Source organism: Cetorhinus maximus, chromosome 16 (genome assembly GCF_964194155.1).
Source record: "Cetorhinus maximus chromosome 16, sCetMax3.hap1.1, whole genome shotgun sequence".
Classification (NCBI taxonomy): domain Eukaryota; kingdom Metazoa; phylum Chordata; class Chondrichthyes; order Lamniformes; family Cetorhinidae; genus Cetorhinus; species Cetorhinus maximus.
This window is the reverse complement of record NC_135894.1, coordinates 72,728,898-72,740,442: the sequence shown is the minus strand read 5'-3', so window position 1 is coordinate 72,740,442 and position 11,545 is coordinate 72,728,898. Positions and strand designations below refer to the sequence as shown.

Genomic DNA, 11,545 nt, shown 5'->3' with positions numbered 1-11,545 from the left:
ACCCACACCAAGACCACCTGTTTCCACCTCCACCCTTGCTATAGCATAATGGTTTAATAAAATAGCTATGCTAATGATGTAGACGATGGTGTATCAGTGACATCAGCAGTCATGTACTAGATTCTCAAGAGGGAGAGGATGGAACTCTGGACTTACTCTGTAACCTATCTTATATATACTGTTAATAGACCAGTTTAAAGCAAGTACCAGACTAATACTACAGCCTGTCTAGGGAAGATTGGTCACACATACCAGAAGCCAGCAACCATGCATGAGTAAACAGAGCAAGTCCAAAACACTTGCCACAGCTCATCTGTTGCTGAAGCCCTCATTCATTCCTATGCTACCTCTGGACTTGACTATTCTAACACACTCCTGTCTAGCTCCTTAGTTATACCCTACACAAACTTGAGTTCATTCAAAACTCTGCTGTGCATGTCCAACTCTCATTAAGTCCTGCCCATCCATCCATTTATAACATAACATAACATAACATAATAAGTATATAAGTACAGGTTGTTGTTGTTGGTTGTTCCCTTCTTCGAGTAGCACATGTACCAATGAGGCAAACATTGTACTGGGGCGAATGGTGGAAACTGAAAATCGTGTGTAGCTCTCCAGTTCAGACAAATGGGCAAGATTTTCTGGTCCCACCAATGGCTGGCTGCTCTCCAAACTTTCCTGTCCTGCACGCGATGATGCCCACCAATGCGGGACTGGGAAATCCCAGCCAATGAGGGGGGAAGTTTTTCCAGGCCATTGAAATTGGAAGTGGGGGGTGCAGGGCGGTGGCTGAGAAAATTCAGAAAAAAAGGCATCAGGGTAGTATCCTGATATCCTCCTACCTTCTGCCAGTTTTCTCAGGGGCAAGTTGTGTGACTTTTCTGCGACCCTCATGGTAGCAAAGGAAAGCCAATTGAAATATTTAAGTCGCCTTCTTCTAATGACAATGGCTCTTTACCAACAGCGCACAAAGTCAGACATCTGGAACTCAGCGACTTACATAGGGAAGCGCAAAATGAGAAAGGAACACACACTCAGTTCTCTAAAGGGGGAAAGTGACGAGCTTGAGGTCAGACATAGGCAAAGGCTTGTCATTACAGGAGTAGCTCATTGAGGCTGCTGTTACTGATTGTGTTAGAGGTGAAGAAATTGCTGCCTGCTCCTGTAGCATAATTTCACAACTCGATGGGATTTGAGACCCTTGTATCTTCGAGCCAGCGCAGAGACATGGGGTCCACCTGTCCTGAGATCAGGTGAATCACTGAGGAGGATTCTGCCAGTCATGCCCAGAGGGCTGTAGGTTGCCACGGCAGGATTCTCTCAGGTTCACGGGTGATATACTATACCCATCATGCCATCATGGCACTGTCAGACCAGCCAAGTGTATTTGTAAATAGGAAAGGGTTCCGCTTCTTCATCGTGCAGCTGGCCCATTGCTAAATTATCTCGCAAGTGTGTGAAAGGTTCCCAGGGAGCTGCCATGATGTATTCATTCTGAGGCAGTCTCAGGGGCTTCAACTCTTCAGCCCACCAGACAACTTTCATGGATGGTTCCTGGGTGGAAACGGGTATCTACTGAAGACATGGATGATGACATTAGTAAAGTACTCCAACACAGAGGCACACAAGAATTACAACCATTGCCATTTGACCACCAGGTCAAATATTGAGCAGACCATTGACTTGCTTAAAATACAGGTCTGGTGCCTTGACGCTGGAATTGCTCTCCAATGTGGCCCTTAAGGATCTCTCCCTTGGTAGTGCGCTGCCCTCTGCACAACTTGGCACTACTTCCTCCTCAGAGGATGAAGAGGAAGATGATGATCACGCAACAGAGCACGCCCATCCAGAGGATCCAATGATGCCTGTGCCCAGAGAAACTCCAGAATATCCTCATGCAGACAAGATTCATCTGAGTGAGGATTGTGCAGCACCGCACTCTTGGAACCTGGGCACCTGTAGCTGCAGTTAAGACCTCATCCCAACATTTAGATCTTCTTGTCTCAAGTAAAGCTACAATACTGTCACTCCCACTCTAACACTGTGACCCATCACATTCATCGAGCTTACATCTATTGAGCTCCTAAAGGTCAATGTGCAATGGAGCACTGAGAGCTATATGACACTTAACAGGGGCCCAAGATAACCAACTTCATTGCAATTAATATTCTTAGCGTGACAGTGACATTAAAGAAGACATCTAAGTAAATCCCATTGTGCAACTAAATCCTGTTTCTGCGTTCTCTTCCTCATACATCTACATGCTGCTACCCATGTGGATGGAGCAGATGTGGAGGCAGCCTGCTCATGCAAATGAGATACTCATGGCATGCTTCCTCTAGGTTGCAGTGCCCATAAGGACCCCGCCATAGACTGCCCCACCTGCATCTGTGTATGGCTGGCCTCTATCATGGGGGCATGACGTAATGTTTATGGCTCAGTCAAAGGTGCTGAGGAAGCGACTGGAAATCATTGCCATCATCCCTGCCTTCTTCAGCCCTTTCAGGAACCCCCAGTACTTGGCTGCATTTCCATGCCATTCTGAGCCATCACTGTCACTGACCGATCAATACCACTCAAGATTACTGATATACTGTGGAAGCTGTAGCACTGGTCCTGCGTCCAATCATTAGCCTGCACAGATGATTCTTCATGGCAGTGGCCACTCTTTCAATGGAGGAGGTCATGCGCTCATTTGCCTGAAACATTACAGCACTCATGGCATGGATGGACTCCTCCATTTCTCCACAATAATTTCCTCAAGAAACTCTGTCTTTGCTGATTCACAAGCACATGCTTTGCGTAACAGCCCCAAGGCTCAGCATTTCTGTCCAGCTGAGCATGGCTAGAGCTGTTCTTCGTCCTCCAATGGAGACTCCCCACAATTGTCACTGGCTCCAACACCTGCTTCTGCTCACATATAAAGTTATCCTCATCTTGTGCCATCCATTCTATACACGACTGAGGTTCCACAAAGGTGAGGCTAACTGCACTGGTCGGGGGTGTGCATGACTCATGTGATGGTGCTACCTCAGAATGCTGATCTTCCTCTGAGGTCTGTGCTGCCTCCACATACTACACCTACAATGGCCTTTGGGAGAGATAAGACCTCAGTAAGTGAAGCATGTAAGAAATAGTAGTTTCACACCCTCACATGTTGCTGAGCTTGAAATGTATACTCATGGATACAACTGCACAACTGATGAAGCTACTCAGATCCAATTGCATGATTAATACATGATCCTTTCATTTGTTCTCTGTTGCGCTGCATTGCCCCTTCAGTGATGGCTTGGTGTGCTGCCATCCTGCCAGTTTCCATGGTCTCCTCTTCTACTGGCATCAGGATTGCCAGTAACGGGAATTCACCATCCCGCTCACCCACCCCCACCCAAGCCCCAGTTTGCCTCATCTCCCAGGTGCTATGCACTTCCCTCTCCTGCAATGAGAACAAGAAGACCATTAGAAAAATTAGGGACACAATGTGCAATTGTAAGACAGTGACATCTGACGAACTTCACAATGGAATCGGGTACGCAAAGTCCTTACTTTAAAGCTGAGTTTGAGTGAGTGTGAGTACTGTCTGCGAATATATAGGGTGATGAAGACTGTGAAACAATCCTCTGTGTTGCTGGCAATAGTGTGCCTTTCTGTGCAGAGGACTGCTATGGAGACAAGAGATTCATGGCTGCCAGCTGAGAGTTGCAGGACACTCACCTTGCCAGCCCAGGAGGTTATTGAAGCAGTTTTGCACTATTTCCAGCTCCTTCTTGTTCATCACACAGCAGCTGCCAACCTCCTCAGCAATCTCCAGCCCTGCCCGATTAGTCATGCTGGTCCTCCTCCGGAAACAGCAACTACCTCCGTGCCCCCACCTCCTCCAACATAACCTCCAGGAAGGCATCAGTGAAATGTGGTGCAGCCACTTCCCCGTCTCACTTCCATATCCTGCATAAGTCACCTGTCCAAATCAATGCAGCATTAACCTCAAAGCAGCCACTGTAAAGAGCTTTAACCTTTCCGTGCTCATTCTTACATCACAGTTTGTCATCCCACCTGCCACTCTGAATCGAATGGTGATCCCAGTGGTGGGTTTTTAAATTGCCACCTTCCGGAAGATTGAAGTGGAAGGCCCGCCACTCGCACTTCCAGGTTTCCAACCTGGATATGACCCACCACTAATGCAAAAACTAAGACAGCAAGATTTCACCCAATGTAAAACATTTTTTTGTCTCCTGCCCAAAATCTGAAATCCAATTTGCAGTCTCCCCTTTAAAATATTCTGATTTCAAATATGTTTGCCCTGAGTGCTTTAGCCAATTGATCTGTAGCCAATGTTAGGAGAGGAGTGGCCCTTTCCTTGTGACAGCTAGCTCTTGAGAGGGAGCCACAACTAACTGCATCTCTGTAGTTTTCACCTGGTCATCTTGGTGTCATTTTCTATGAGATTCTTGTGTGGTGCTCTCAAGGGGAAGGCTCAATAGTGTTGTCTTAAGAATCAGCAGCCTCAGCAAATTGAACTCCAACCATTGAAATTCTGCCATGGCTTGGACTTCTGACTCATCTCCTGTTCAGCCTAACTGGTCAAATGGCAGCTATCAGATCTGCATGTCCTCATAAACAGCAATCTGTATCCCAACCCCTAGGATCAGAAAGCCAGTGCACATGGGACTGTCTACTCTCTTCCCGATTGACATCAAGACAGTAGTCTCTCCTTCCTTGGGGGGGAAGAGACTTTGACGGTTCGTGGGCTACTTCTGAGCTTTTGGGAAGGCAGTGAGGTTGGTGTTCATGGAGATGCTTGTTGCAGATTCCACTGCAGTTGCAGATTCAATTGTTTCCTCCAGTAAATCAATAGCTTCCTTGATGTTCCACAAGTGAGAGCTGTGGGCTCCAGGCTAATAACTGTCAGTTGTCACATACCCTTGAATACTGACCTCAGAGTCAGCACACAGCATAATGTTCTTTGAGCACCCTTTTCAAGCAACTACCCATAAGACAGTAGCATTCTGGTTATGTTACTGGACTAGTAATCCAGAGGCCTGAACGAAGAAGGTATGAGATCAAATTCCACAATGACAGCTGGGGAATTTAAATTCAACTAAATAAATCCGGAAAAAAATGATACAATAACGGTGACTAATGGATTGTTGTAAGAACCCTCTGTTTCATCTCTTTAGGAACTCTCATTTATAAGTGACTCTAAACCCACAGCAATGTGGTTGATTCTTAACTGCCCTCTGAATTAGCCTAGCAAGCCACTCAGATATCAAGAAGGCAGCTCACCACCACCTTCTCCTCAGTCTCCATTGGGAAGGTGACACATCCTCACCCACTCCCATCCTCCCGCATCCTTGTGTCCTGTGAATCACCCAGTGTCACATTCTCACTGACACCATGTAATTCCTCTCATTGTGAAAGTATCTGAACTGATTCATGGTTTACACAGTGGGTGCAGCACATTTTGGCAGAGGAACATGCAACAGAATCTTGTTCCTAGGCTCATCCTCATCCACAACCTTATCCTCAATGTCCTCTTCCTTCACATTACAATCATGATCATTTTCATCATCACTCCAATCCACAAGGAAGAATTTACTTCCTTCCGACTCCTCATCCCCATCATTATCACTATCATCTTCCTCCTTGTCATGATTCTCTGACCCCTGTTACAGATGGGGAGAGATGTGGCATAACTTTCCCCCATTTTTTCTCACCTCTCTGCTGACCGCAACAAGATGTATTTTTGAGGAGTGCTTTAACCTCTTTGAGTGCTGTGATTTTAAAGAACAGACATGAAAAGTTTAACTCAAAATAAAAAATAAACATTTTTCATATCTGAAATGTAAATCCAACAACACACACTCCTCAAACACAGACACTCACACACAAGAAAAGCTAATTTCTAAAGATGTAACATGCACTTAGATTACTGGCATAAAAAAAGAAACAGGTCACTTGTTTACACAGTCCTTAAGACGGTGGTTAAAACATTGCAGCCCTGAAGGATTCTCTCTTGGTTCACTGGAGACAATGGAGGTCTAAGGTTTTTGGCCTGTTTCAAACCAAATTATGGTTGAGCTCCTGTAGTGAATAAGTATAATCTTGCAGTTAAATTGAATAAGCTCCTCTTCTCTTCCTAATGTGATTTTTGGGGCAAGGTCATCCCTTGTCCTGGGAGAGAGATGACTTCCTTCTAGCCTTTGTATCCCAGACTGACCTGCTGGGCTACCCTTGTGGGTTAATAAGATATTATCTCTGTCTCCAGATAGTTGCAGTTGTGTGATGACAGTATCGATGTATTCCATTGTCTACACAATGGATTAAAATCAATGTAATTGGCAAACAATGGGGGAATACATGGGTTTGATATCCCATCAACATTCTGGCTATTTTCCTCCTGAATGACATTATTTGAAATCCCATCCTCATGGGGCTGGCAGGTCAAACAGCCATTGTTATTTTAAATCTCTTCCATTGAAGTGGTGAGGTGTAGTCATTCAGCACCTGAGAAGTCCATTTGCATTTTGATAACTTCCCAGGGATATGTTCAGACATATCTGTCTCTGTCTGTACAGAAACCACAAAAAGAAGTCAACTAACTCGCCGGAGCCCATTTTTGTGAAGGTACAGTATCAAAGCCCCATGTTGCTTTTTAAAAAGTAGTGTCCATCTTCCAATAAGCTTTACAGGCAAGTGACGTGACCATAACATATCCCTTACCACCTCCCCACCTCTCCCAGCACCCCACCTCACCTACCTCCATTGTTTGCTGGGCGGAAAAGAATAGAGAGTTCAAATTAAGAGCATAACCACCTTGAATATTTTCTGAATGCATCCTTGAGTTGTGAACATGGCTTGGCAAGACAACATGTATTGTTCATCTCTAGTAGCCCTTGAGAGGTGGTGATGGGCAGTGTTTCCTCTCATTTTTATTCAACCATTACCATCTTCTGCTTATTAATATTTCCCCATTACCCATTCACCTATTGATTCACTGACCAAGAATCATGTTTGAGCTGTCAGCAACAGATAGACCAGTGAGCACTGTCATTGGGATTAAGGCTGGTTTGGTGCTGTGAGCAAGAGTCAGATCAGAACGCCATGTTCAGATCTGTAAAACAGGCTTTGCAAAATTTTTGTTGAGCTATTCTGACCAGAATTTACCACAATATGCCTGGATTAACAAAATGTTCACCATTTATACCTGTCAAATGGATACTTGGGTGTTTGGGAAGTTTGAAATGACCATTTTAAACATTCATTCCAATCACATCTCATGTGATTCAATTTTCAAATTTCTACAGGATGAAACCCCCAAAGTAAAATTGGGACCACCTACCAATATGGTCAGTGGCTATTAAACACAGACAAAAAAAATGAAAAAGAGATAAATGTAATCCATATTGCTTAGATCAATTGGTTTGTAAATGGAACAAATATTTTGGCTTTCAACTGGTTTCACAATAGCTGTGAACATTATACCTGTGTGAGGATACATGTTCCTTATTTAGTTTTGAAATTTTGCCTCAGGCGAGTTGTGTCCTATAATAAAGAAAAGTTAGATTTCTTTTATTTTAAAATTTACATCTGAAAAGTATGCCACATTGTGACATCAATGCTATCCAATCAGCAACAAGAAAAGCACTATAAAAGTGCAGGAGCAATAGAACGCTAAATACATTACAAATCAGCAACACCATACAAGAAGCAAAGAATCATTATATACTGGATTGTTTCATTCTGGTAAGTTTTACATTAATATTACCTATTGATTTATTCATTAAGTATATTATGTACTCTATCTATTGACTTGTCCAGATATATATTGATTTATTTAGGTGTCTTCCACACAATCTAGATGCTCATTTATAATCTATTCACATCATGACTATTTATTGATTTATTTCGAATCAATATTTTGAAATATTTTACTTAGTATCTTGAAAAAAATTAACATGTATAATATGTTACAACATTGTAAATGTAAAGAATAATAAGAGTATTGTGCAAAAAGGTCAGTATGCTTCTTAGTGCAGTTTATCTGGGAAGAATGTTCAACTTTTTAAACAGGGGAATAATTCTATAACATTGTACAACTCTGGATTAACTCTGAAGGTTCCTTTTGTTTAGTTCCATTCTCATTGTGGTCATTGTGTAGTTCTCCAGGTTAAGTAGAAGTTGGGCTTGAAAAGAACTTTAGCAAAGTAATTTTCAAAGAAAATGCTGCAATTAAACACAAACAATCAAGGAAAACTGGTAAATTTGTCCATATTTAAACATTTAAATATTAAAATTTCTGTAAAGTGTTAAGATAGCTCAGCAAATGTAAGCGATGGCTAACAGAACTGTCCAGACAAGCAAGGTTCCACAATGGACTCCTTATGTGCACTAAGTTAGCTGATCTCAATTAGCGCAGCAGCAGGGGCTACAATTGGCCTCCCAACACAGGATTAGGAATGACAACGTCAGGCAAAAGTTCCTCCTTCTGGAACTCTAGCTGATGAACACGTGTGGACATTGAGTAAGGACAGGATAGATTCAGCATGCTGCCACTGCAGTCAAATAGTGCAGTGGCATTTACTATTTGACTTCATGTATGAAGAATGGTCCTTGGACAAGGTATCAGACTGTATTATGGAACTTCATCCAAAGAAGCAGGCAACGTCTTCAGAGGTGAAGAGGGACAAGGAAAAAAATCTTGGGAAAATACTCCAAAGCAGTAAATAAGCTGCAAAAAAAATTCACTGTTCGACATGTGTTGCGTCAAATTTGCTGATCTCAGTTGAGGCAGCAATTGGATTGTTGGGCTTCAAAGCCATGATCTTGGGAAAGAAATAGTTAGCCAGGGTTGCCATATTTAATTGTTATGTGATGATTGGAAAGTGTATGTGAGTGTTAGCGTCAAGTGAGAACAAATTCGGGTTCAGCTGTGATCTCTTCAAAAACCTGCTGAAATTTGCTGTCTGGGCTCAGTCATGAAGGATGAGGACTGTTAGGCACCATGGAAACATAAGCCAATATTTTCAGAAAAATGGAGGTGAAAAGAGGAAAGGAAATTCAAAAAAATATTTAAAATCAAGTCCCAAATTCAGGCTAGATAATTTTGACAAAACTTGGACATTTATAATATTTCTATTACTTCTCCCAATACTCGTATGAGTTTGCAAATGTCTAGCTAAAAATACATAGTTACACAATTTTATTGATATCTGTTTGTGCAATGGTTTATCCAGGTGAAGTTATATTATTCTAGGGATGTATGCATTGAATGAAATGTAAGAATGCAAGTTGCACCAATGCCTATTGCTGATGTTTACTTTTGTTGCTATGAAGTTCTTCAATATTTCATCAAATTATTTTGCATTTAAAATAACACTGTTTCATGGTATTTCAATATTTGTTTTATTATTAACATGGCAGTAGGTAGTTTTTGACACAGGGTGATGCATTTCACCCATAATGGAAGAAAATACCATGCAAACAGAAGTATCTAAAATTGTTGGTTGAATTATCTTCTTCAGCCCACAGCAGTGAATTCCACCCATTCCTCCAACTTCACTGTGACCCAATCCATGTCTGTGAGTCAATGGTCACTGGATATGCATGATAGGTTACAGGTAGAATTTCTGCCAACCAAGGGAGAGCATGCCAGTGCCTGGCCACAAAATGCTGCTGATGCTACAGCAGAAGTACCACTGAAACACTATAAGAAATGGCCAGGCACTTAAAAGAGGTGGAAGCATCCAAAGATGAAAAGAGTTGCAGTGTTGTAGACTTCACTGAGACTGAAGCCCATATTGTTGAGTAAATTCTATCTGGAAGCAGAAGAGACCTCTACTAACAGTCATCTATATTTCCTGATCCTGGGACCAATACTACCCCAAGGCTAGGCCTTTCATCTTGCACACAGTGATCCCAGGAAGTGATGGTATCCAGGACAGATGGGATGGAACTAAGCTGGGAACCGGGCTCAATCCATCCACCAGCATTTACATGTGGCTTCAAGCTAGGAGGGAAGGCAGTAGCAATCCTGGCAAGGTAGAATGAAGGAAATTGAAAATGGGATTGTGAGGCAACAGTAGGCTTTTTCCCTCATTCTCTGCCAATATGCCACCCTGTTGAAACACCAAAGAGAAACCTGCAATGCATCTGTTAGCTGACCTAGGGTAAGAACCTATACTAAGCTAATTTCTATCTAAAAGATTTTAATCAATGAATATAAGTAAGTGGCCATATAGGCAGTTCTTGCTTACATTTGGCCATGTGGCTTAGCTGCTAATGACAAAAGGAATGCTGCATCTATCATTCTCTGTTAATAAAAGCAAAATTTTAAAACCCTAGCCTAGTGCCATTCAATTAATAGCTCTTGATTTACTTCAGCTTCCATCTATCTCTTCTGATACTTGGTGGTTTCCTGTAAAATGTGTTTTCACCCTTCAAGTAGGTTTGTTAAGTTAAAAAGACAAAACGGAGTGCAATTATGTGGTTGTAAAGCTGTAATGAATATATATATATATATATATATGAGAGAGGTGAAACAGGGCAATGACTTTGCATAAGATACAATGGACGGTTGGCTGACAGCAAGCTTACATTTTCAGCTATTCGTACAGTGAGTCCCTGATTTCAATAGTCTGTTGGAGGAGGAATTAAATAGAGGTAAAGCATTTTTTCCAGATGAGAGGGCAGTGTTGAGAATCACTGGGTCAATTACCATGGGATCCTCACACACCTAATGACAGCTTAAAGGTCATTGTCAGAAGATTGCAAACAGAGTTTCTGATGCTATGATGTCTACCACACAATGAATGGGCAGAACAAAAAAAAAGCAACAATAATGCATCATAGGATGGAAGAAGGGAAATATACAGCACTTATTTGGCTGGTGGAGTAATGGTGTGTCTCAGAGTGTCTGTGTTGTTTACAGGTGCCTGTCCAATAAGCAGAGAAGATGCTGTTCCCCATCTATTCATTGATTGCTATTACAATTATCAAAGGGATCAATTCTCAAAGTATTATTATTCATGATCAAGATTGTGGTGCAACCTATCGACTTCCAGGTAATCTCATATCAACGAGAGATTTATAATCCTACAACTATAAAATACCATATGAAGTAGCATAGCCAATTGTAACAATATAAGCATTTTTCACTGACCAGAGATATTAGCTCATACTTGCCATGTTCCAAACTCCCTTCTTGTGGATTAGATTCTTGCCCTTAATGGTTTCTAATTGCATAATTAATTGCATTTAATGCATTATGAATGCAGTTGGATGTTACAGTTGGCTTCAGCAAGCCTAGGCTATAAAACGTTACTGAAAAGTTTTCTTACATGTTCACAACAGGGCTTCAGTATGATGTCATTGCAGGGATTGGTAAAATCGATCTGCCAAGGTTCAATATGAACAATGACCATTTGCAGGCAATATCAGAAGCTTGTTGGCTTTTTAGAAATGTGCACCAGAAAGAATCAACATTTTCAGAAGAGGAGGACAGAAGGGACCGAAAATTATTTGCACAACATTTACAGTTGCTGTT

The 11,545-nt window shown here is 42.0% G+C and overlaps 1 protein-coding gene and 1 long non-coding RNA gene across 2 annotated transcripts in view; one reads left to right on the top strand and one right to left on the bottom strand.

Annotated features, from left to right (window-relative positions):
• Window positions 1–7,544: 7,544 nt before the first annotated feature.
• Window positions 7,545–11,545, bottom strand: part of LOC144691967 (uncharacterized) — a 44,984-nt gene continuing 40,983 nt past the window's right edge. The window contains exon 3 of the long non-coding RNA XR_013579241.1: window positions 7,545–8,226. This is a non-coding gene — a long non-coding RNA (uncharacterized LOC144691967). The remainder of the gene's footprint in view (window positions 8,227–11,545) is intronic.
• Window positions 8,596–11,545, top strand: part of LOC144692017 (zona pellucida-like domain-containing protein 1) — a 37,531-nt gene continuing 34,581 nt past the window's right edge. Inside the window, exon 1 of the mRNA XM_078560575.1 lies at window positions 8,596–8,722. Coding sequence (XP_078416701.1) covers window positions 8,596–8,722 — 127 coding nt within the window. The remainder of the gene's footprint in view (window positions 8,723–11,545) is intronic.